Source organism: Dermochelys coriacea, chromosome 12 (assembly GCF_009764565.3).
Source record: "Dermochelys coriacea isolate rDerCor1 chromosome 12, rDerCor1.pri.v4, whole genome shotgun sequence".
NCBI lineage: Eukaryota > Metazoa > Chordata > Testudines > Dermochelyidae > Dermochelys > Dermochelys coriacea.
The window spans coordinates 3,804,195-3,830,412 of record NC_050079.1 but is presented as its reverse complement, the minus strand read 5'-3'; the positions used below and the strand labels follow the sequence as shown (position 1 = coordinate 3,830,412).

Genomic DNA, 26,218 nt, shown 5'->3' with positions numbered 1-26,218 from the left:
CTGTTCTACACCTTACTGCCTTTTGTAATTAATGAATAATTCTAATGATAATCACTGCATTTTTATATTTGTGGAAAACCAGCAAGTATATAGTTAAAAGATTTCACTGGTGGTCTCAGTTATATAGTCAGAACAGTAGTTCCTGCACATCCAGAAATTACTGGATTTCAGAAGAATCAACTCTTTAAATAATGCAGTCTCTCAAAATCAGATAGACCAGGTGGTTGAGGTAATATCTTTTATAGAACCAACTTTTGTTGGTGAGAGATAGAAGGTTAATATATCTCTAGATATCAGCAATCGTGCGAAGCAAGTGACATAGGAAAAAACTCTAGTATCCAACATGTAACCTTGACCATAGCAACTTATAAAGTAAGAGGCTAAAGATGAGGGCTCATTTAGATTGCAGAACTGAACCATAAAGACAACTGTATTCTATTCTAACCAAGCCCTTTGACTCAATTGTAATTGTAGTGTAGGTGGACCTTAAAACAGCAAGGTAACAAGAAGAAGGCAGATATACAAGTATGAAATAATAATAAAACAGGACATAAACCTCACTAGGAAAACATTTAATGAAAAAAAAAGGGATAAATGAAATGTGTGGAAATGAAGGTACTTCTGCTATTATATCCTCTACACTATAGTGGAGATCCCAGCAGCTCCTGGAGAAAGCTGCAGAGGGGCCCTGGGGGAAATTTGATCAATCAGACCACAAATGGTTCATTGAACACAAGTAGGAAAAAGATGCCACATTTCTCTCCAGTAGCTCATACGGCTAGCTCAGCCAACTCTGTGCAGGTTCCTGCACTGATTCTCAGTGACTGTTGTGAGGGAACAGGGACTATATCAGACATTAAATTTGAGATACTCAGTCAGGCGAGGATCCTTGCACAATTTCTCTTCCAGTTCTATGTATTTCTGTGGCGCCATCTCTTTGTGCCTAAAATAAGGAGGAAATCAGAGGAAGAAACTGGATTGTATTAGATGATACTGATATGAAGTGAAATATTTTCAGATTATGAAATTATCAAACAATTGAAATGCAAAGCCCCAGTGAATCTCCATCTGTAGATCTCCCTTAAATCACTCCTGTCAGACTGCCACACATTCATTAAATACTTGTTATTATTACCTATTAAGCCGTATCTCCAGAATGCGGATACAGAACATGGCATCAGAGCAGTAGGTTAGGTAGGCATCCTCATCCTCTAAGGTCATAGAGAGCTGGTTTTGCTGGTACCACTGTTGTTTCTTCTGCAACTCCTGTGTCTCCTGATGGGAAGAAGGAACGAATCAGGGTATTAGTCAGAGAGAGAGATACAGAAGTACCATGTCAAGATTAAAGGAACCAAAGGAAGGAAAAAAGAACATAGAAGAAGAAATGTAATAAGTGAGAAGCAATGAATGAGATTAGGACACAGAAAAAATAAGCAAAATATGGAAAGCAAGGGAAGGCGAGAGAAACGTAGAAGCACTGCCTCCTTGGAGATAGGAGACATTGGGGGTCAAAATCTGCTGTTATAAGCCGGAACAAATCTACTGAATTTGGTCCTAGAGCTATTCTGCCCTTTGGTCTCCTTGGGTAAAGACAGAGAAACATGAGGGCATATATACTGCCTCCTCCTAGACAGAGATGTTGGAGGAGTGTTGCTTTTTCACTTGCTGTAAAATGAAGAGAGAACCCACATGTTTCCCAGTCCCAAAGCAAAGGAGACCAAGCCAAAGGAGTGGACAAAGAGAAAGTGGGTGAGTACCTTCTCAAAGCGAGCTTGGATGAGGTTGGCCTTGTCAATGAGACGGTGCTTGAAATCATTCAGGCAGTCTTCCTTGAGGCGTAGGGCTTGCCACTTGGACATCTTCTCTGTGCTTCCCATTTGAATCAGGAAGGGTGCCAGGTAATCTAGGTCCTGCTCCACTTGTCGCTGTCTCTCTTCTAGCATCAGATGCTCCTAGAGGGTAAGGGTGAGAAGAATTATGCCCCAAACATCCCTGTATAGGGCACTACCATAGCAAAGGGCAGACTAGCTGTCCCCCCACTGCCAGGGACATGACATAACTCACCAAGATTTGACCAGAGCTGCTTGCTTTTCGCTGGCTGTTTCTTTTACCAACCATTTCCCACATAAAGCCCCAATCTGATTATTACTCTGTTTCCTAGTTTTGGGCTGTGCTTTTCAACAACTCTCCCCATTCTCCTAGAATACAAAGCTTGTCCCATACATGAAATGTCATCTCCTCTGGTGTGAGAAGGGCCCCACAAGGTACACTGTCATTCTGGGTTTGAAGTGGTTCAGGGTGGAGGGATGTGTTGCATTTGAAACCTTTCTGAAAGATGTTCACCTGGCTGAACTGGCTGACAAATGTTTGCTTCTGGACTGCTTGTCTCAATTTTCTGTATAGTCCATAGGTGCTTGACACTTAAAATCTAATATCTCTTTTTATTACCTTTCTCACCAGGAAAGCACCTACAGTATTGTTCTTGGAATTTATTATTACAGTTGTGCCCAATACAAAATCCATACCAAAGAAACATCTTGTAGAGATCTGGAATTTGTAAGCAAGCCACGTAACAACCTCAGATGGCTAGACTGGAATGTTCTTACTTTTGTCCAGAAAAATCATATGGATATTAATTCCTCAAGAGATATCCTGGGCCAAAAGCAATATTGTTATAAACAGGACTAAAAATGGTGGAACCATCTATTCCAAACCTGGTACTCAGGAAAGATGTTGATATTTTCCCCAACAAAATGAACCCTGGCTATGGAGCAGATTTGGATACAATTATCAAACTCCTCTCCCAGCTCCAGCTACAATTAGTTTTATCATTATTAATTATTTTATTTATTTTATTACACAAAATAAAGTTGTAGTTTTTTTGGACATGGTTCTTCCAGAAAATCATAGGCACAAGGAGCCAGACCTTCAACTAATATAAATTGTTGTAGCTCCATGGAAGTCAATGGAGGTATGCCGATTTACACCAGCCAAGGATCTCACCCAGGGAGTTTTAATGGTATAAGAATGGGCTCTGGAGATAGTCCCTGAGAAGGGAAGAATTTGAGCTGGATGTCTTTGTCCACTGGTAATGAACTCTGAATCCAGCCCTGCTAAAAAACTTTAACTGGATCTTGCTGATCCACTCAAACAGAGTAGGCTTATCCCATGGTTCTTAATAAAACCTGCCTTTAATACAAGAGATAGAAGGTGAGATGAAAAATTGTGTTAATTTGTTATTGGACACTGTTGCCTACCATTGTCTCTCGCTGTTGTTTGCTCTTTTCATTCCTCTCTGTATCATACATGGAAACTGTCAGTTTGCTGGCTGCTGCTTCTTCTTCCCGGATCTTTAGAATTTCTAGCACCTTCAGTGAAATCAGAAAATGAAAGACCCCCTGATATTTCCTCAAAGTATGAAGCCCTCCACTTCGTTTGTCTGCTTAAAAGAACATATGCAAGGGTCTTTGTGCAAGGACTGTAGTATGAGCTTGTATACATATTAGCTAGGGAGCAGCATATATGTATTCATATGCTGAGGATATATCAGTGTGACCAAAAGAAAATAATTTTCTCAGAATACTAATAACAAGAACTTTATGTTGTCTACAATTTTCTACAGACTCTTTGATAGAATTATCAAATCTATTCACTCTTGTGGAGTCCAAACTCCCCATTGGCTCAAAAAATTGCGATGTTAGCTTTAAGAAAAGGAGGACTTGTGGCACCTTAGAGACTAACAAATTTATTTGAGCATAAGCTTTCGTGAGCTACAGCTCACTTCATCGAATGCATCCGATGAAGTAAGCTGTAGCTCACGAAAGCTTATGCTCAAATAAATTTGTTAGTCTCTAAGGTGCCACAAGTCCTCCTTTTCTTTTTGTGGATACAGACTAACACGGCTACTACTCTGAAACCTGTCATAATGTTAGCTTTGACATATTATATCTCACCAATATAACCATAGGCTAGCCTGCTGAAAGACTGAAAGAGTCCAAAAAGTCATTTGCTGGAAATCAGGTTATACCCTTCACTGTTTTGCAATATGTACTTCTACAATCCATTTCATCTTAAGAATTACTGTTAATAACTTGCAAACAGCACTTATTATCCAAGGGTCTCAAGCCCCTTTACAAATATTTAATTAAAGAAGCCCCATATTTTAAAGATATGGAAACTGAGGCACTAGGGTCTTAAGTGACTTGTTCAAGGATACACAGCACGTCATTGGAAGAGCTGGTATTAGAACCTGGATATCTTGATTCCCAATCTAACCACTAGACTTACTGCCTCTCCTGTTCTCCCTCACTCTTTCCTCCTCTCCTATTTCCTCGTTCTAAAAAATATGGTAATACCACTGCAATCCTAAGAAAAAATCTGGTTGTGTTATATATAGAATAAACAATGTGTAAAATGTGAACAATAGGGTTATAGTTTCATTGAGGTATTCTGATGACATTATGAACTGTGGGAGTGAAAGATGGGTGTCCAAAACCCATTAATGGAATTATAAATCCATAATCCATGGACCTTACCCTAGTATGTTGGTGGCCCTCTACTTTGCCACCAGACTGGCTCCACAATCCTCTTCATTCCCTAACCAACTGCTATAGGGCTTTAATCACAGCAGCTTTCTCACCTTCAGATTCAGTGGCTTTCTCTTCACATGCTGGAATGGCTGTGCTCAGTCAATCCTCTCCAATCAGTGCCATGGGAATGGGTTTTGCTACATGCAGTTGCAATGTGTTACTCATTGCAATCCATCTATTTTAAGGTAATTCTTCTCTACAGATAACACAATGATCGGCACCTAGATACTATGGCCAGGGATACCTTAGAAGTGCTTAGCTAGCAACTAGATTTTAATCAATACAACTTCTTAGGCTCTCTCTTCTTCCCTGCTCTGGTCAGCAGGCAAATGGTAGATGCGCTGCTAGATCTCCCAAGATGTACCCTTTCTGTTGCAGATTCTTGCTTTTAGATTATCCCCTTCCCCTAGAATGTAGAACAATAACTGAGGATGACTCTTCATAAACATTCCAAAGAATGATCTCCACAGAACAAAGGCAAGTCATGATTTGTATATTCTGGCATGTGGACCAGCATTGTGTCATTAGAACTTTGATCACTGTTTAGTTACTAGATAATATTTGAACATATGGCATGACATGAAGAGATGGTAAGTTGAACCTGGCACCAGACTCCTATCATACTTTGACATTCGCAAGCAGATTTCCCACCATCACCTCTGTTTCAGACTCCCAGACTTGATGCCTCAACTGCTTTTCTGCTTCCATTAGCTTCAGCATCATTTCGTACAGATGCAGCAGCTTCTTGTTTTTCACAGAAGACCCCACCTAAAAACAAAAACACCAGTGTTGGATGGCAGGAGTCTTCCAGACATGTGGGACCAGATCCTCAGCTGGTATAAATTGGTATAGTTCCACTGACTTCAATAGAGCCATACTGATTTACACCCTCTGAGAATCTGGCCCATGGTTAACAGTTAATTTAGCCCTATCTAGGTTTTGAATCTAACACTCACTGAGCCAAAAATTATATTGTTCACCTCTTTGCTGCTGCTGTGTGGCTAGAAACAGTCTTCTGCACACTTGAGGTCACAGGGCAGCAGCCCCTCAGTTACAGTCTGCATGCTTTTTTCAATGCAACAAAAAATTACAACCTTTTTAAAAAGCATTCAGATTGCAGAAAAAAACCCTAAACTTGGGCAAACTAATGGATGGGAGAGTTTAGGACAGATGGCAACATCACATAGCAAGTCTATGGCAGAAATGGAGAGAGAACCCAGGTGGGTATTCCTGACTTCTTGTCCCCTGCTTTAATCACTCCCCTGCGAGAGAAATGCAGAGAGATTTCAGCTTTCCTTTCATGAGCTGCCAGCTTTGAGCCTCAGAATTACAGAAATTGGGTCTCCCTAAATCTCAGTTAGTCTTTCAGCTTCTCTTTGTGTCCTTTTGAGCTGAAAAACTCCAAATCATTGTCATACTCTCTCCGTACCTGATAGCTGATGCACATGTCTGAGGTCATGATGATCTTGTTTCCCTTATTATCCACATCTTTCCATTTGATGAACTCCTTCTTTGAGGCAGTGATGTAATCGTCCTTGCAATGATATGTCAGCATAATCCGCCCCTCCAAGATCATAAAGATGCGCTCTGCTACATCTTCATCAGCTGGCTTTTCTGGGTTCCTATGGAACTGCTCCTTGATTTGCTAGGGAGGATCGGGAAAAGAGATATAAACCAGTCAGAATCAAACATATGGCCTAGAAAAATGACAAGGTTTGGGGGAGATTTGGATGAAACACGTGGGAGACAGAGATCCCAGGTGAAAATTGGGCCCCACTCCAAATCCAAGGTCTCTCTCTAACATGATAAAGATTTTGGAAGAAGTAACTATGTTCAGACTAGGACTGCGATGCTATCACTCAGTGCTAGGATCAGGGTCCTACTGTTCTCGCCTGTGACTACAGTGTGACAGAGAAGAAGCAGAGTCAGAGCTGCTTGGTGCAACAAGCAGAGTTGCTGCTTATTGGAGCAGATTATACCCCTCAAGCACAAGACCAGAGTTGCACCATCCACTCCATGAGGCATTATGCCTTGGAGAGACCCAGTGCCTCCCAGAGCTCCCACCATGCAGGGGAGGAAAGGATGCAACCTCCCCCTTTGAACACCTGTCCAAGAACGAACCCTGCTCTGGCCCTATATTAACAGGTGGGACGTGTGATCCCATGCTTCAGGGGGTCAGATGTGGGTGTGCCCCCTCCCCCATTATCACATTTGGTTTTGGAGACCGGCAGGGAAATGGAGGCTCAGTATGGGGAGCACAGGGTTCACCTAACTGAAAGAGCTGACTTCAGCAGAGAATGGAAGGACTAGGTCATGAATGCCAAGTCGGGGAGAGGGTGCACTGGAGGGGACACCCCAGATACAGATCTCATGCATCTCCATCTTACAAGCTTTTTGCCCCAGGGAAACAAGGTAGACCATGGTCCTAGCAGCAAAGGCTGGTTTCGAGGTCTTACTGTAATAAGCAGTACCAGCTATTTTGGAGAGGGTCATTATTATAGCTCTTATTCAAGAAAGCACTGAAACACATGCTTAACTTTAAGTACATGCTTAATATCCTTCAATGGATTGGGATGCTTTCCTGAATTAGGGCTTGTATGACTCCCTGCTAATGACATGGTGCAAATCAGAGTGCTGGTGTTATTATGCAGAGCTATGGACACATTTCATAATGAAACCCCAAACCTGGCTAGTGTGGGGCTTGAACATGGAAACAAGACCAGTGGAGTATTTTGGGGTCCTTGTGAACATTTTTTGTCCAAACTCATAGCTAAATCTTTTGTCTGGCACAAATTTTCGAAGACTTAGTATCATTTTGGTTGCTCAATGGAATTGGTCAATAGGAGTTGCTCATGACAATTGGTCACATGGTGGGGTTTCTGGGTCAGACTAGCCCATATGCAAGGCTCCCTTCTCTTGTTTGGAATTTTGCCTTGGCTATGCCAAGTGAAAATGAATCTGAACCTTCACACAAAACTGAAAATGGCATGTTCGGTACAGCTCTACTATTGGTAATGCCCAATATTTCCCTCTTCTTGTACCACGATGGGCCGGGCATTCAATTCAGTATTAACAAGGATCATCTGTGCTCTTTTTGTTCTTCTGCCAAACATCGTGTGCCGGTAGTGCAGGAAATCTGACCGCCCTTCAAAGTATTCCGTCATCTCTTTGGCATTTTCAGCCCGTTTCTGAAGGCCATCTACTCGCGTCTTGCTGTAAAACTCCATGGTGCGCTCAGTCTCCGGCTCCATCGTCTTGTAGCTGTGCGCTAGGAAAGCCAGAGATGCTGTGTAAATCTTAAACTGTAAGAATGACAGCGATGATGAATACAGACTTGCAAAATATTACTAGGCGTGAGCAAGTAGCATCTCTCGTGACAAGATTTGCTTTGTGATTGCCCCACCAGCCATCACACAGCCTGAATGTCCCATGCACCTGTACAAGAGAGTAAGAGAATGTGAAGCACTCTATACTTTTCTGCACCAGCATGCTATGTGGATAGCAGCATTGAAGGACAGCAGCGTCCACAGGGCCACTGCATCCTCCCATGCATCTGGGCTGGGAGTAGGTGGAGCCTTGATTTTACTCCTGGAGGCCTCCATGTGTGAGGCTGCCTTGGAGGTACATGCTGTACTAGGTTTATGGCTGATACAAGGTATGTCTGTCCCAGAGTAGGGGAAAACTAGGAGGCAAATTGTGACTTTGAGACTTGTCTAAACAGGATAGTTCTACCAGTTAAACCAGTATAATTATACTGGTATAGTTAAACCAATAGTTAGATGGGTATAACTCCCATATCACTGGTTTCAGGTTAGCTAAAACCCCTTCCAAAGCAACATAAAGTAAACTGGGGCAGGGGGAAGCTATTCTTATACTGGAATGTGTGTCCACTTAGGGAGTTCCATCAGAATAGCTGTCTTGGTTTAAATTCACCCCTTGGTTTATATTGGTATAACTTCCACATTTAAACAAGCCCCGAGTAACAATCTAGTTCCTGATCTGCCCCCAGGGCAGGGCAACAATGCAAAACTGTCCCACATGGGGCTTGTGGCAAAGCCACAATTGATCCCATAGTGAGAGGTGGAGGAGTAAAGCTTGCGCATGAGCTGATAAATTTTCATTGGTTTTGTAAAGCTGTAATAACACTTGGCATGTTTACAGGACCTTTTATCCAAAAAGACTTAAGAGCTCTTTGCAAACATTAAATAAACCTCCAGCCAAGCATTCAGAGGAAACATAGGAAACTCTATTATGAACCCACACTCTAGTTCTAGGAGTGCTGGATTGTAGCCCATGCTGATCCCACGTAACACTAGAGATGTAAATACCATTTAAAAAGTTAACCATTTAAACTAGGGCTGTCGATTAATCACAGTTAACTCATGCAATTAACTCAAAAAACTTAATCGCGATTAAAAAAATTAATCACAATTAATCGCAGTTTTAATTGCACTGTTAAACAATAAAATACCAATTGAAATTTATTAAATATTTTGGATGTTTTTCTACATTTTCATATATTGTATCCTGTGTTTTAATTGAAATCAAAGTGTATATTATTTATTACAAATATTTGCACTATAAAAACGATAAACAAAAGAAATTGTATTTTTCCATTCACCTCATACCAGTGCTGCTGTGCAATCTCCTTGTCATGAAAGTGCAACTTAAAAATGTAAAAATTTTTTTGTTAAATAACTGCACTCAAAAAAACCCCAACCCAATGTAAAACTTCAGAGCCTACAAGATCAATCAGTCCTACTTCTTGTTCAGCCAATTGCTAACACAAACAAGTTTGTTTACATTTACAGGAGATAATGCTGCCTGCTTCTTATTTACAATGTCATCAGAAAGTGAGACCAGGCATTCGCATGGGACTTTTCTAGACAGTATTGAAAGGTATTTATGTGCCAGATATGCTAAACATTCATATGCCCCTTCATGCTCTGGCCACCATTCCAGAGGACATGACTCCATGTTGATGACACTTGTTAAAAAAATAATGCATTAATTAAATTTGTGACTGAACTCCTTAGGGGAGAATTGTACATCTCCTGCTCTGTTTTACCCGCATTCTGCCCTATGTTTCATGTTATAGCAGTCTCGGATGATGACCCAGCACATGTTGTTCATTTTAGAATGCTTTGACTGCAGATTTGACAAAACACAAAGAAGGTACCAATGTGAGATTTCTAAAGATAGCTACAGCACTCGACCCAAGGTTTAAGAATCTGAAGAGCCTTCCAAAATCTGAGAGGGACAAGGTGCGGCGCATGCTTTCCGAAGTCTTAAAAGAGCAATACTCCGATGTTGAAACTATAGAACCCGAAACACCAAAAAAAGAAAATCAGCCTTCTGCTGGTGGCCTCTGACTCAGATAATGAAAATGAGCATGCATCGGTCTGCACCGCTTTGGACTGTTGTCAAGCAGAACCCATCATTAGCACGGACGCATGTCCTCTGAAATGGTGGTTGAAGCATGAAGGGACATCTGGCATGTGAATATCTTGCAACCCCGGCTACAACAGTGCCATGAGAATGCCTGTTCTCACTTTCAGGTGACATTGTAAACAGAAGCAGGCAGCGTTATCTCCTGCAAATGTAAACGAACTTGTTTGAGTGATTGGCTTGATCAAGAAGTAGGACTGAGTGGACTTGCAGGCTCTAAAATTTTACATTGTTTTATTTTTGAATGCAGGTTTTTTTGTACCTAATTCTGCATTTGTAATTTCAACTTTCATGATAAAGAGAGTGCACTACAGTACTTGTATTAGGTGAATTGAAAAATATTGTTTCTTTTTTTTTACCTCTTCAGTTTCTTGCATTGTAACTAGTGCTTACAAAGGCTCTAGAATGAAGCTGTGACCCTTGCTTGGTGCAGGATTTGTTTTGTTGCTGAACCAGGTGACTATGTCCAGTAGTTTATAGTCCCATGATTGGCCTTTTGGCCAAACCTAGGAGAAACTGTCATTGAGTCGCAGAGAGTACACAGCTCCTGATGGGGCTGAGTTTGTGTACCTTTGAGGCCTTGGATGTGTCCCGGGCTGAAGTACTCTGTTGTCACCTCTGTTTTTTTATTCAGCTGTCTCATGTTCATCATGTCCTCTCTATTTTCGAACCAGTCCTTCACCTCCAGCACTCTGATACCTAGAACGAGAAAAACCCCATGGCACAACCATGTGGCCCCTTGAAAATCCTAGACATTAGACATTCCATGATGATGGTAACACAGGAGGTAGGGGAGAGAAAATCAGGCGACTTGTGCTAAAGGAGAATGCTGGGGAAAGGAGGTTGTTTGTCCAGCTAGGGGCTTACACCCTACTTCCTGGACCAACTGCTTATAGACATGACTTAGAAATAAAGAAAGGTCTTTATTTAAGCATAAAACACACTTTCCCCTTCATTTTCCCTGCGATTTAGCTGCATGACTCCCCTTCACATCAATGGAAGATGGGGTGATCAGTTAGCACTATACCGCTGTTTCTCTACAGGAGAAAACTATAGGCAACTCCTGCTCACAATTCAGGACTTGGTCCTGAGAGGTGCTGAGCACTTTAGCCCGATCCTGCAAAGCAGTTAAGCAAGTGCTTAATGTCAAGCAGGGAAGTGGAAAGGATTACTAACATGCTTTAAGCAACGCACATGCTTAAGTGCTTTGTTGGATCAGGACAAACTATTCCGTGCCTGGATGGATCATACCATCAAACAGCACGGTAACTGCACTACTTGTGACCCATGGTGCTTCCCAAACCTGACAAAGCCCTTGAGAGTAGCTCTGAATCAGACCCAGAGGCACGAAAGTGATCAGTGATACCGACCAGCATCACAGTTAGAGCTTAAAATAGATTTATAGGCTCCAGTAAGAGTCCCCAGCCGTGCTGGAAGCTTTAGGGTTTGTAGGGGAGTGAACAGGGCAGCGTGAAGAAGGGATTGGGAGAGCGGAAGAGGAGAAGCAAGAAGTGTGAAAGGAGGGGGAGACGGGATGGGAGATACAATGGCACCTCTCTATCCTATTCTTTCTCCCTCCACTGCACCCCACTCCATTGTGTATTGCTCAGTGGACTCGTGCTGATCTTTCATCTCCCCTTACATTCTGGGTCCTCATAGACGGTGAGGCGTTTGACCAGCCCATTGCTGTTCAGGTAGGGTGCCCATTTCTCCACCTTTGCGCTCTTGTACTGGATCACCTTCTTCCCTTGGGGACAGCGGGTCTCAAATTCTGCAGATGGCAAGGAGAAGGATTTAGCCGCAAGAGCTGAGAACACAGGAGCAGAGTTGCTTGTGTTTAGCAGCTGCTGCCAACGCTAAAAGGAATTCACATGGGAGAAATAAAGGATGCAAGAGGAATGATTTGTTCCTTTGTCACATTCAGCTGCCTGAGAATGTATTAACATCCTTACCGTGCAGAGGGAACACTGTTCCTGATACTCTCCGTGGCTGCAGGAAGGTGATGCACTTTCAGAGGAGGGGGAGGGGAGGCCAATCTGGTGGGGTGCTTAGCCCCCTCTGTTGACTTCAGTGAATGTTGAGAGCACATAGGAGCTCACAGGACTGGGCCTGATCCAACTGTCTCTGGGAGCTGGATCGGGTCTTTAATTTGCATAGGCATGACATACTGCAATAGATTATATGGATTGGTATTGTCCTTTAACCTCTGTGTATCTTCTACTAGTGATAATTAAATTAAATTAGAAAAGAAAGACACAGCCCTGCCAGAGGAGATTAGCAATGGGATGAGGAACCTTTCACTTCTCTATGACTGGTTAGACTATGGGCAGTACCTTCTTGAATTACCTCCTGAATTTCCCATTTACAAATCATTTAACTAGGGGCTGCTCTTGAATAAAGTTCTTACTAAATATAAGGTTTTCCTCTTATAGCATCCCCTGTCCAAGGATCGCAAAGTACATGAAAAAATTAAGCTTCAACACACTCCTGTGAAGTAGGCTACTAATTCTATTTTACAGATAGGGAAACTGAGGCACAGAAAAGTTAAGGAACTTGCCTGAAGTCACACAGTGAGTCAATGGTAAAACTAGGAATAGAACCTAGATCTCCTTGCACCCAAACCTGGGCTTTAACCACTAGACATATATAATGATTAATAACACTTTGTACTGCTATAGCACATACGTGATAACGCATCAACTGCAATGAACATGGGTAATGCCAGGAAAGAGATCCTCACAGGCAGAATTCACCCAGCTAGAAGGCAAAGGAAGAAAACAGGTCCTATGTCCACAGTGGGGGCAGAGGTTCCCAATTTAGGATGAGATAGTAGGTTCTGGGAGAATCCATGGGCACAAAACACAGCTGTGTAATTAAATAATAATGAAAAGGAGTACTTATGGCACCTTAGAAACTAACAAATTTATTTGTCTCTAAGTTGCCACAAGTACTCCTTTTCTTTTTGCGAATACAGACTAACATGGCTGCTACTCTGAAACCTGTAAATAATAATGGATATCCTAATTATTGTGTATCTTGATTTATTGTTATTTCATTGCTTGACTTTGTCCAGTATGTTACAATAAAGGTTCGTTGCAATACACAAAATTGTATCTATTGCCATCAGAAAAATATAAAATATGGTAAAGGAAGAACAAATACCTTTCTGAGATATTTGAATCAGGTCCACCCAGGATGGTGGCATGTCAAAACCCTTCTCTTCCTCCTCCCTTTCCTATCAAGACAGAGCAAGGGTTTCCATTAGGTGGCCAATGGAGCTGGCAGTACTCTCCTGCTATGGCAGGAAGCACATTTGTCTCTGGAAATACTTGTTATATTAGCCTGTGGTTCATGCAGGTTATACACATTCCCAGGTGACACAGCGGTACGGTAAGGGACGGTTTATTTGAGTTATACGCACTGCTGAGGATACAGTCATGCAGCAAAGTATGGTTTATACAGTCCTAGTTCCAAGAGACACATGAGATATTTATGCATGTGAGTATTTGCATCCAAAAGCTCACACTAAAAATCATACAGGTTGTTTAGTCAATAAAATCTCAGAGCTGGTGGGACATTTCTGACCCTATAATTTTGCAGAGTGGGTGCTATTTTATGCTTCAGAACTAATTGCTCTTGGATTTTTCCACTGGAACTGCATGGCTGTTCCATTTAAAGGAACACTGCTGTGTTCACTCCGTCCAGAAGTCCCTCACACATTGCCACTAGCAGAACCTAAAGCTCTAAAGAACTAAAGAACTAGCATGGCCTAAAAGACTCCACTTTCTTTGGGTTTAAGATCATGCTGACTGTGGAGAAGCTCAGGACTGAATGAATATGGCAGGGCTCGTTAGAACCAATGACTTGCTTATTTCATATAATCTGAGAAAGGCACTCACAGACCATGGTGATGGGCATGGTATAAACAGATTAGATAAAGGGAGAGACTGTGTTGATGTCATCCCTATGCTATCACATTGTGTCCTTCATACTAAGATGTTGTTCCTCTCAACACACAGTATTTTCTTTTGTGAATGTTATAAGAGCACATGCATTATTTCCAAATCCCACTGCCATGTTCCATCAGCCCCAGGGAGATGAGAAGCAGGTAGAAGGGGTCCTGAAAAGTTGTACATTTGAATTTGATTTTTAAAAAGCAGTTTTATCCTGGGCAGGCTCGTGCCCTTCAGGGCACGTGGGCCTTGAACATGGGTCCCGTCCATCACGTCTCCCAGCAATCAAAGCTTGGCAGGCGCTGTCCCGTAGCAAATTGGTGACCACTTAGGATGCCAGTGGTGTCACTGTGCTGCAAATCATGGTCACAGGGAATTACACAGTAACAGCAGTGCTTGAATTCAGATCCTCCTGCTCCAAAAAGCGCAGGTCCCCACCCCTTGAGCTGAAGGAGACTGTCCACTAGCGCTATAGGATTGAGGCAGTGAAGCGCCTCTGATTCTATCCAGCAGAGGGCAAAGGCACACATACACATAAGCCCAGTTCATTACAACATCACTCCCCTCTACCAAGAAGTGCTCGTAGAAACATAGGAAACCTACGAAATCATCCAAATCCTCATCAGCTAACTCCTCTTCTTCCTCCTCCGGAAGCAACAGAAGGGGCTTGTCAGTCCCCAGCAGCATGAACTCCCACCGCACTGGGTCCCCAAGGTCAAAGGTGAGATCCTAAGCAGGACAGAAGAACCAGGGTTGGCCATAAAGGTGTCTTCAGTTTACAATGCTAATACCAAGAGACATATGATCTGCCATGGAGCACTCAACTGCATGCTACTCCCGCTCAGCAGCAGACATTCGGACCCTGTCGGTACCATGTGGAGTTCTAAGGATTTTAGTGGGGCATTAAATCCATCCTTAATGAGGGACTTATTGAATTCCTTCGGGGAGGAGCCACTGGACCTGGGACTCGAGTGAAGACGGGGGACAACTAAGGAATAACAGGTCCGGGAGTGGGAGTCATAGGTTCAAAACTAAGGATCCAGAGGGGGACACCAAGCAGAGAACCCCAGACATTGGCGCTGACTCCGTGGGTGCTCCGGGGCTGGAGCACCCAAGGGGAAAAATTGGTGGGTGCTCTGCACCCACCAGAATCTCCCCGCCACCCCTGCCCCAGCTCACCTCTGCCTCCGCTCCACTCCGCCTCCTCCCCTGAGCGCGCCGCTGGGTCCTGCTTTTCCCCACTTCCTCCTAGCGCTTGCACCATGAAACAGCTGTTCTGCGCAGCAAACCTGGGAGGGAGGGGGGAGGAGGGGGAACGCAGCACTCTTGGGGGTGGAGGCGGGGCTGGGGCGGGAATTTGGGGAGGTATCCAATAGGGGCAGGGAGGAGCGGAGTTGGGGTGGGGCTGGAGGTGGGGGGGGCATGAGCACCCACCAGCACCAACAAAAGTTGATGCCTGTGACCCCAAACAGCACCCACTGCTCCTCAAAGCTGTCTAGGGAGCCAACGGACTCCGTCCCAGTGGAACTCTGCCCAGACGCATGAGACCAGGGAGGAACGGAAATAGGCCCCACAGTTGCAGAGTACCTCCCTGTCCAACATCCTCCTCCTGGTATTGTACTTGGCCACTTTGGCAGCTTGTCAGAAGCCCAAGGGCTGCACCTCTTCACTAAAGGCCCTGGATGCAGTTCAACACTGCACCGGTGCAGGGACTAAGTGAAAGCAACTTGGGGTTCCTGGTGTCAACTGGAGTATTCCCAAGGGCTGCTCTAACTTATGCACTGGCTGTCGTGGCCCCACAGCTTTGCTGCAGCTGGGGAATAGCGAGGGTGTAGAAACACCTTTGCCACGTCTCCTCCCATCCCAGTCTATCCCTGACATGCCCCTGGAATCCCCACTGTACGGGGCCCTTGTTGAGGGAGGGGGAACTCAGCCAGCTTTGCCGGCTGGGGATATTCTCAGGGAATGGGCAGCAATAGTGGCTTTGCAGGCACATCCCACCAGCTACAGCAATGTAAAATGGTCAAAGAGCATCAGTGAATTGGGCCCAGGCTTACACCCTGGCTCAGACACTGGCGTGGAGGGCAGCTGCTCTGACTTCCTCCTAAAGCCAGTGTAAGTAGAGCTAAGGGGGAGGGATGGCAAGTGAAAGGTGGGCAGCCGCATAGGTCTCCATTTTTCCCATGCCACTGAATCCAACAGCTCGCTCTCCCGCAGGGCAGGAACCATTCAAAGAGGAGAGTTACCTTGCAGCCATTCCAGCAATCCTGCATGTTGACCCAGTAGTTCTTGTGGTTCCAGATGCTTTCGATACCGAGGAAATGGTCGTCGGAGGTGCTGTAGCTGTGTGCTGTGAAGGGATCAATGAAGAAGCTCTCTGGCACCTCCCGCTTCCCCGACAACACCAGAACCCAGGCGTGGACACGTAACCCGTACAAAGGGTCCGGCTTTGGCTTTTCTGCTTCCTGCAGTACAGAGTAATGATCAGAAGGTATAATCCAACACAACAACAATTGTGCTTGGTCCTTCTCTGGTACTGTTCTGCCAAGGCTCTCCAGGCGCCACACTGATTAATGAAACCTCATGGCCCCAGCTGTGAAGTAGGTAAGTATCATTAGCCCTGTTCTATAGTAGGAAAATTGAGGCACCGAGCGGGGAAATGGTGTGTATCTAAGGTCACTCAGTGGGTCACGGAAAGAACCAGCAATGGAACCAGAAGTTCTCGCCACATCCCCTCTTTATATCAGCTGGAATTCTTCCCAGTTAATCAACTTGCTAAATGCCAGGCCACTATTTACTGTTATGGGTACCAAAAAAAAAAAGAAAACTAAAGCTGGCCAGTAACCAGTTCATTCGTTTAAGCAGCTTGTCTGTTTATACAGCATACATCTGTGTGGACAACCTGCTCTCTGATGAGCTGTGACCCCCACCGGGCCTCATCTCTACAGCAGGCCGAAGGCACTAGGTGAGTCATGGCGCCAGTGTCAGTGTGGTGGCACTGAGCCAGGGACAGAGCATGAGCCTGGGAATCAGGGACTCCTCGAACCCAGATCCTCAGTGGATGAAAATCAGCAAAGCTTCCTGGAAGTCAATGGAGCTATGCTAATTTACACCAGCTGAGGATCTAGCCCCTGGCTTTTGTTCCCCGTTCTGCCACTCTGTGTGTGCCCCTTTGCAAGCTGCTTACGGTCAAATTTTCAAAAGCAGCCACCATTTTTGCTTGCCTGGGTTTTGAGTTGTCCAACTTGAGATGTTTAGGGCCTGATTTTCAGTGGCTCTGAGCCTCCACTATTACTTCCAGTAGATGTCAATGGAAACTGCAGGTGTTCATCATCTCAAAAAATCAGTGGTTACTTTTTGAAAATCTAGGGCCCAATGGCACTGTGCCTTAGTTTCCCCATTCACACACCTAATATTACTCATCTGTCTTGGAGGGGGTTGTGAAGATTAAGTTAAAATCTGAAAATCTTAGAGATGTAAGGGATTGTATATTAACACATATTACTGCGCTACCTCATGCTGTCTTTCCCCAGGCTAAATGCTTGCTGACAAACACAGTGACTTACCGGCCCACTGAAGGCAATGGAGGCTGAGGGTATGTCACAGACCAATGATGAGAGGTGACTAGCAACTTGATGAGTTGGTCACTAGCTGAGTCAGGGATCTTGCTGCTGAGACTTCAGAGTAAGATGGAGACACATGAACATTTACTCACCATGACCCTTTCCTCTTCCTCCTTCTGCTTCTTCTTCTGTGCGGCTTTAGTATCGGCTTCCTTCTTGGACACCTGATGGAGCTCAAACTTGCTGCGCAGGTCCCTTGGGGGCTTGACTGCGTACTTCTTGGCCTTCTCCTTCACGGGCTCTTTCAGGACCTGCAACCACAAGAGCAGAGGGCTATGGAGCCTTATTTAATCCAATAGGGATCTAACGGAGCCCACTGGACAGGCAGATCACAGACACCCGTTGGTGCTCAGATCCCTTAACATTCTGTGGGTTAGTACTTCGTGGATCTGGGGTTCAGTAAACTCTGAGAGCCCAAACAGGCCTCTTCAGTGAAAGAGTGACACGGAAAAGAACTCAGCAAAGATCACCCAGGCGTAGAGAAGACCAGTTACATGGACCCTGCCTTTGGTTCAGACCATGTACCCTGGAGCCCCCATTCGGAACCAGAGCATGTTAAACAGAAGGCAGTCACAGGCCTATGGGAGGCCAGTCACATTCAGCATGTCTGGCCCTTCTCACCGCATTGTGGCTGACTCGCCTGAACCAGTGAGCTGGGCTCCTCACCGTCTTTGACTTCTCCAGCAGTGGGCACACCTCTCTGGTCTCGTCCATCAAGCAGATCTCCCGGGTGGCATAACCGTTCACACAGTAGGCATCGTAGCCCGCACCGATCAGCAGGGAGCACAGTAGCACGCTGAAGCCAAAGCAATTCCCCCTTTGGTACTTCAGGATTGTGGTCGGGGAGGGCAGATAACTAGGCTTTAAAGAGCAAACACATTTCCTTGCTTAAAGTCTTATTCCCGTCGTCTTGGTCTCTTGACCTCCACCCTCGAATCCCCTCCTTCTCCAGAAACAAAGCACAGGCTCTCAGACGCACTGAGATTCTCTGGGCCAAGCACTGCAGAACTACAATGGGACTCACATGTAAATAGCTGAGGAGAGAACGGAGCCCTCCGGTTCAGATGCTTTCCCTGTTAGCGTATTCCCTGTATCTATCGTCCCCGCATGTGAAATAACTCTGCCCGAATTTACTGTTTCCCCAGAATTCTCTCCTTTGCTAAGAAGCCATGTGGGCTAATGGATGGAGCAGAAGGCTGGCAGCCAGGAGACCTGGAGTCTAATCCCAGCTTTGACACTTACTGTGTAACCTTGGGTAAGTCACTTCACATGTATGTGCCTCGGTTTCCCCATACATTAAATGGAGATAATGATGCTTTCTATGAGATCTGTCAGTGCAAGGAGCTAGAGAAGTGTCAGGATTTGATTTTTGAATCCCACACCAATTTGAACAACTTAGAGCCGCTCTTCAGCAAGTATAAATCAGCATGGCTCCATTGCAATCCGTGGGGCTGCACTGATCCCCACCAGCTAAGAATCTGATCCATCATCTCTAACCATGTTACCAGTCCCTCTCTTCACTCTGGAAGCCTCTGTCAGGGCACCTCAAAGTCTCCTGTGGAGCTGAGAACATCCCATCAAGTGACTCATAACAGGTCACCAACACCTACCAGCTTCTGTCCCTGTACATGCTACTCCTCTCCAAGGCGAGCAGCCTCCTGGTCCTTGGAAGGGAAGCATGATGCCTTAGCATGCAATGAGCCACCAGCTGATCTCCATTGTACACGCCCACTTCAGTGGAGCTACTCTGGTTTTACATGGCTGGGGGCAAGACTAGGATCAGGCCCAGTAGGCTAGATGGAGGCTTGTGTGCACTGTGCACATTAGTTTGGGAAGCCCAGAGTCTCCACTCAGCAGTTGGGAAATGATCATGCCTGTAACATGGTCGTATGCCCAAATAATGCACATGAGAGGGCTCACTGAAGTCAATGGGAGTTTTGTCGGAGTAGGAGGGAGAAAGGGTTCTTAATAGGCCCTCTTGGGGAGGGGGTTCCTGGGGGGGTCAAAGGGCAAGACTCTTCATAGCCCCATAACCAGTGTGATACCCTGATGAGAAACCCATTACTGTTAATGATGTGGGACTCCCAATGCGCCAAGGGGGGCAACTGGAAGACTCAAAGGAAGTGCCATGTCTTACCGGCGTGATGGGGGATGAGAGGGGCTCCATGGTGAGATAGTCAGAGACGAACTGGGCACAGCCATCCCAATTGTACAGCTCCGGGTAAGGCTGCAGGGTCGGGCGCACTGTGGTGCTCACAAATTTCTACAGCAAGAGGGTGTCGGTTAGTGGATACGCAGTGGGGAAGCCATCAGAAAGCGGCATGCAGAGCAGGTGACAGGGAGGGACTCCGGGGCCAGCTGGCCAGAACTAATGGCCAACTCCTCTCTAAAATATAGCAAGTGTTTGATCAACCTTCTTGCTCTATTACTGACTCTTTCTGAGATGGGAAATATAGTGGGCAGAGAAGCCATCTCACAACAGCTTCTGAAATATGTCTCTGTCTGTCTCCCGCCTTTGTCACTTCTTGGCTGGACTACAGCAATGGGCTAGACCTGGCCATGAAACCTTCAGCACCTGGGTAACTGCAACTAGGACAGAGTGCTGCAGCACCCGACCACGGAAGGACTGAGCACACCCAGCTCCCAGGGCAGTCAATGGGAGTTAATTCAAGATGCCCATTACAGGATTGGGCCCTTCCCCGCTACCTTCTAATCTCAGGGAAGCCTCACATCTATTGCTACACATCTGGCAGCTGCGGTTCATAGAAGGCTTGTATGTTTCCAGCTTCCACATGTTGTGCTTGGCATGTTGTCAGTAAAAATTCTGAATACTGGATCTGCCCAACCTGAGCTGCAGAACTGGATGCTATCTCTGCAGCTCAGGCCTGTCTCCATAATGGGCCCAAACAGGACCCCATATTTCAACACCCAACATCTGGAGAGGTTCAGACTAAGATCCAAATCTGGATCTAAACTTTGTGCCTCAGACCTAGCTCGAGTGCTGAGTATATTGTGGGGTCTTCAGAGTTGATCTCTTAGACTCAGGTATTTCTTTTAGTTTGAGTCACTTCTTTTTTCTGTTCCCCAAATGTACTGTATGCTGAGTGTACAGTCAGTGTGATGGGTATACAGTTGGTGTGTATAACTGCTGTGTCAAGTGTGCAGTTAGTATGGCAACTGGTAGGATGGGCGTATAACTGGGGTGCTCAGTGCATATCTTGGCACTGAATGTACAATTGGTGGATTTTCAGCACCGGTTGTGTCTATTGCAAGGGAGCACATGGGACTGGCCCTTGGACAATTCTACTGCTAAAATATGTTTGCAGTAAAAAATACATGCAAACGAATAAAAAGATAATCAAGAAAGAAAGAAAGAAAGAAAGAAAGAAAGAAAGAAAGAAAGAAAGAAAGAAAGATGTGATTGTGCAGAATTGCACATAGTACATATCATATGCTATCAAAGGAAAGCAAACCCAGATTGTTCCCAGCTGTCTCCAGATGTTCCTTTACCTCCACTCCACACTCATTTAATGGGTGGAGGAAGAGTGGCTGGCGATCTGGGCAGAGATGCGCATATTGTCGATGGAAATTGTCAGCTAGTTGAAGCAGCATCTGCTCCTTGGCAGAATTCGTCTTGTAGGAGGCTGGTAACTGAGAGGTGTCAATGGAATTCCAGTCAAATTCACTTCATGTGGTGGGAGGAGGCAAACAGAGACGGATAATGAAATAGTGAGATTCAGATGGGTTAATCCTGTCTGAAGAAACACTAGGGTGTCTCTTCTTTTATTTCCCAGCAGAACTGGTGCAAATTAAATAACTTTGAAAGTGCACAGTTCAAAACAGGAGGGCATGAAACACGACTAAGCTGCTCCCAGTGATGGCAAGTGAGCTGCATAGCCCAGTGGGCCTGTATCTTCCTATGATCTCCGTAAAGCTGATCCAATGGGGAACACATGAAAAATGCAATTTAGAGAGCCAGTTAGAGTGCGGCTTGTACCATGAAGTATGAGGGTTTAGCTCCCTTCCAAAACACCTGGGTTTTTTTAGTCCTTACTCTGATAACTCTGGAGATTCCCATTATCCATATAAATGGACTTTTTTTTAAAATCATGCTGAGCAATTGGCCTTGGTGCTGTCTTGTGGCATGGAGTTCCATAAACTAGCTGTGCATTGGTGAGAATAGATCTCATCTTAGCTGTTTCAGAAATGCTGTTTCAGAAATGTCATATATTCTTGTCTATCTGTCTGCCTTTCTCTCTCTCTCTCTCTCTCTCTCACACACACACACACACACACACACACATTCCTACTTACGGTACAACATTTGGGATATGGACTTTGATCCTTGACAGCTTCTCTTCCAGGTCTTGGAGTTCATTACTAATCACAAAGACTTCCTTTTCTTCTTCCTCCTCTTCCCCATTCTCTCTCAGGACCTCCATCCTGCTCCCTCATGGGCTGGTGGGGGAGAAGCATCACATGGGTTATTTTAAAAGGGTAAGAAATGGCAACAGAGAAACATTTTTATTGTCTGCCTACAGATTCGTTTGGAATGAGGAACGCAGAGTTGGCTGGGGGTGGGATTCCTTCTTAGGGAAAAATGTGGTCCAAGGCATGATTTTAATCCATATTGGGTCTGCTGACTACTGATTAGTGTGAGATGTGGCTGGGGCAGTGGGGAAGCAGAAGGGCTCCAGCTTCTTTGATGGATTAGAAACACAGGAACTGCAGAACTGACCCATAATCCATCTAGTCTGGTATCCCATCTCCAGCAATGGCCAGCAGTGAGCAGTTATGGAATCACCTGCCCTTAGGGGAATTTCTTCCTGACCTCCTTGAGTTAGAACTTGGTTGGCGCCATGAAGCATGAAGGTTTAGATCCCTTCCAAAACACCTAGTCATTTTAATCCTTACTACAACAACTCTGGAGGGTCCCACTATCCATATAAATGTCCACTCTTTTTTTTTTAATCCTGCTAAACAATTGGCCTTGGTGCTATCTTGTGGCATGGAGTTCCACAAACTAGCTGTGCATTGGTGCAAAAGTATTTCCTCTCAGCCATTTCAGGTGTGCTGTCCTTCAGTTGGATACGTCTGTGTTGAGGGCGCCGAGCATGCTATGGGGAGGGGTATAAATAAATCTAAATAAATAGCAGAGCAGCAGAAGTATCTCCAAGGCCTGTTTTTTGTTTTGTTTTGTTTTATTTTTTAAGCTCACACTGATCCCAATGTGTGTTTTGGGGCTTGGGGAGATAAGGCATGAAAATGGAGACGCAAGCACTCCCTCTATCTGGCGTTGTTTTGGTTGGCAGCGGGAATGGCATGTCGAACGAAGGCAGCAGGAGGAGGAGATTTACTGAAATAAGACAGAAATGCCCACAAGGGGAAGGAGTGATTTCACGTTGGACACTAGCTAGACCATTCACTGGAGCTCTCCCTGCCCTGGGCTTTGGACTACATTCAGCCAGCCAGCCAGAGGGGAGTATCCAGCCTGAGCAAACCAACTCGTCCCATCGCGTCCGGCTGACAACCGCATGGCTGTATGTCTCTGGTTACTTACTAAGATTTGTCAAACTCTCCCGCTGCGTGTATGAAACTCTCCTTTTCCCCATTTCCCACCCTGCCCAGCTTTCCTCGTCGTATGTTTATTGATTAGTTGCACTGATACAGCACCGAAGGGCCTCCATCAGGGATTAGGACCTTATTGTGCAAGGCGCTGCACCAGTGGTTAAACACAGGACTTAGTGGAGAGCTCGGGGCTCCCCTCCTCTCCCTGGCGTGGCTAAGGGGAGCTCCCCACAGCTCCCCCTCCTCTTCCCATCTCCTTTAATCACTGCCCAGTGCAAATGTTTAACATTATTCCTTCTGCTTTTAAAGCCTGGCTGCGTGAGGTCTGCTGCGGTGACCACCGAGGGATGGAAGGAGCCCAACCTCCCAGCAACCCCAGTCTGACTCCTTTCCATCTCCCAAATGCTCCTCCAGTGCCCAGCCTCCAGCCCCTCCCTTCTTCATGTCCCCCCTCCAGCCCACCCCCCCTTCCCTGGCAGCACAATCTGAAAAATGGCCTGGTTTTCTGTTCTCAAAACACGCTCCCCCCGAGACATATATGGTCTGGGTGGGAGCAGCCCCCGGTCACCTCATCGGGCCCCACGCAGACCCCGGCTCTGCTGAGGGCAACGCAACACGAGCGCTGGGCTTTTCTGGTTTTGCTTCCCTCTGACGGACAGATTCCCCCAACCCAAAATTCAGCCCTCCCAATATAACAGCTCCACTGGAGCCTCACGCCAGGCAGGAGTTTGTCCCAGTGTGTCAGCATCCCTCCTTTTGCTTTCCCAAAGCTCCCGGGTCCTCTCCTCCCCTGCCTTCGACTGATTCCCTGCCCCTTGGTCTGGGCCCTACTTTTCCATGCCCTGCCTGGCCCGTGCCCTCAGGCGTTTCCTTATTCCCGGGCATGCCCCTGCTCCCGTCACTGGGACGCCCCTTCCCTGGGCGTCCCCTGCGCTGCCCCATAGTGCATCCCCCCCTCCCTAGCCCTGGGTCTGCCCTGGCCTGCACTCAGACATATACGTCCTCGCTCACACAGGTGCACAGCTGTTCTCCATCCCTCAGTGCCCCCAGGTGTAACTGCAGAGCAACCGCCACTGAGAGAACCCCAGTGCCTCGCACGACCCAGCCACCCACCCATGCACCCCTCTGCCAACAGCAGCCTCACCAGCTTCTCCTGCGCTCTCCCAGCCCTGTTGGGCTCTCTCGCCATGGCAACCGCCTCCCACAGCCTGAGGCTTCTGGGAGCTGTAGTTTCTTGGGCAGAGAATAAGGCTGGGACTGGCAGTTTAAGCACGGCCAGTTTCAAAGTAGCCGCCGTGTTAGTCTGTACCTGCAAAAAGAAAAGGAGGACTTGTGGCACCTTAGAGACTAACTCTCCTGCTGGTAATAGCGCACCTTACCTGATCACTCTGCTTACAGTGTGTACGGTAACACCCATTGTTTCATGTTCTCTGTGTATATAAAATCCCCCTACTGTATTTTCCACTGCATGCATCTGATGAAGTGAGCTGCAGCTCACAAAAGCTTATGGTCTAATAAATGTGTTAGTCTCTAAGGTGCCACGAGTCCTCCTGTTCTTTAAGCACGACCAGTTTCCTTTCTGTGTAACTTGTGGAGGTTTTGAAAATGGAAAGCTCTTTTAAAATCTAGGTACACATTTTCAAAGGTCGGGCCAACTTGCACTGACTGAGGCTGTGCTAAACCCAGCCTTTGAAAATTAGGGCCCTAACGTTTTCTTTTCTATTATGGATGCATTTGTTCACCTTTTGCATTTCACTTGGATTGAGAAATTAGTCCAGTCAATTTCACCCTTTGCCTCTAGTCAGTTTTACTGTCAGGATTCCCTCCTGCACTGGCAACATCCTGCAGTATTTGGATTTGGGTTTCAAGCCAAACTAACATCTGTTTGCACCGATATTTTAATATGAATAAATCAAATTTATTGGAGAGGGTTCAGAGACAAGCCATGAGAATGATTAAAGGAATAGAAAACTTGCCTTACAGTGATAGACCAAGGAGCTCAATCTAGTTTAACAAAGAGAAGGTTAAGAGGTGAGTTTTTCACAGTTTGTAAGTACCTATATGGCGAACAAATATTTAATAACAGGCTCTTCAGTCCAGCAGAGAAAGGTCTAACATGATCCAATGCCTGTAATTTGTAGCTAGACAAATTGAGGATAGAAATAAGGAGTCATTTTTTTAACAGTGAGAGTAATTAACCATTGGAGCAATTTACGAACGTTTGTGGTGGATTCTCCATCACTGACTATTTTTAAATCAGGACCGGATGTTTTTCTAAAAGCTCTGCTCTAGGAATTATTTGGGGGAAGTTCTCTAGCCTGTACTATACAGGAGGTCAGACTAGATGGTCACAGTGGTCCCTTCTGGCCTTGGAATCTATGGCTCTATGAAAATGTATGAAAAACATTTCTGTTAATATTAATGTGGCAAAAACTTGGATTCTTTTTTGCAAAATGTAAGGCCCACAACTCTAGCAAATGCTTATGCAGATTCTTAACTTTACTTACAGGAGTAGTCCTGTTGAAGTCAGTGTGATATCTCACATGCTTAAAGTTAAAGATGAGGGTGTTTGCCCTGCAGGACAAGGGTCTTGGTCCTTTAACTCCAGCTGTAGAGTTTCATGCTTTTAGCTACTGGAGCTCAATATTCGGTTCCTTACAGTGCCCAAGATGATGGCAGTTACACATAGGATCCCTGAGTGCAAAAATCATGAGACTGGCTAAAAAAAAAAAAATCACATTTTTTATAGTAGGGCTTTTTTTCTTTGCTTTCTGTTTTCTGAACCTTTAAGGTTCGCTCACGTCATGTGTTCAAGCTTTTCATCACAACCATGAGGACTAGAACGATAATGGAAGCTGTGTGTAGCTGGCATGTATGTGCACAGTTAGTCAATATGGTTTGCAATCCAACTGTGTCTGTGTGGGGTCTTCATATTCTTATGGTTTTATAAAGAGCAGCCACATCAGAAAGTAACTAATTTGACTAAAAAGGATGTGTGCAGGGAAGGGAGGGAGGAATGCAAAAATCTTCTCTTCAT

At 45.4% G+C, this 26,218-nt stretch overlaps 1 protein-coding gene across 3 annotated transcripts; it reads right to left on the bottom strand.

Annotated features, from left to right (window-relative positions):
* Positions 1 to 551: 551 nt before the first annotated feature.
* DRC7 (dynein regulatory complex subunit 7) lies at positions 552 to 24,405 on the bottom strand. Of its 3 annotated transcripts, none has more exons than XM_038367741.2 (18): positions 24,326 to 24,405; positions 21,928 to 22,071; positions 21,124 to 21,298; positions 19,751 to 19,876; positions 18,280 to 18,474; positions 17,706 to 17,864; positions 16,237 to 16,455; positions 14,594 to 14,719; positions 13,200 to 13,272; positions 11,680 to 11,808; positions 10,608 to 10,736; positions 7,631 to 7,857; positions 6,019 to 6,234; positions 5,247 to 5,357; positions 3,258 to 3,368; positions 1,758 to 1,952; positions 1,136 to 1,275; positions 552 to 943 (listed from the first exon to the last, which is right to left on the bottom strand). In XM_038367741.2, exons 2-18 carry the CDS (start codon positions 22,053 to 22,055, stop codon positions 850 to 852), a joined length of 2,553 nt encoding a protein of 850 aa, XP_038223669.1. In that variant the 5' UTR covers positions 22,056 to 22,071; positions 24,326 to 24,405; the 3' UTR covers positions 552 to 849. The 3 variants fall into 3 exon arrangements, with proteins under 3 accessions (XP_038223669.1, XP_043351012.1, XP_043351013.1); XM_043495077.1 differs by having other exon boundaries at positions 21,928 to 22,074; positions 24,326 to 24,388; XM_043495078.1 differs by lacking the exons at positions 21,124 to 21,298; positions 24,326 to 24,405 and having other exon boundaries at positions 21,928 to 22,064.
* Between the last annotated feature and the right edge of the window lie 1,813 nt (positions 24,406 to 26,218).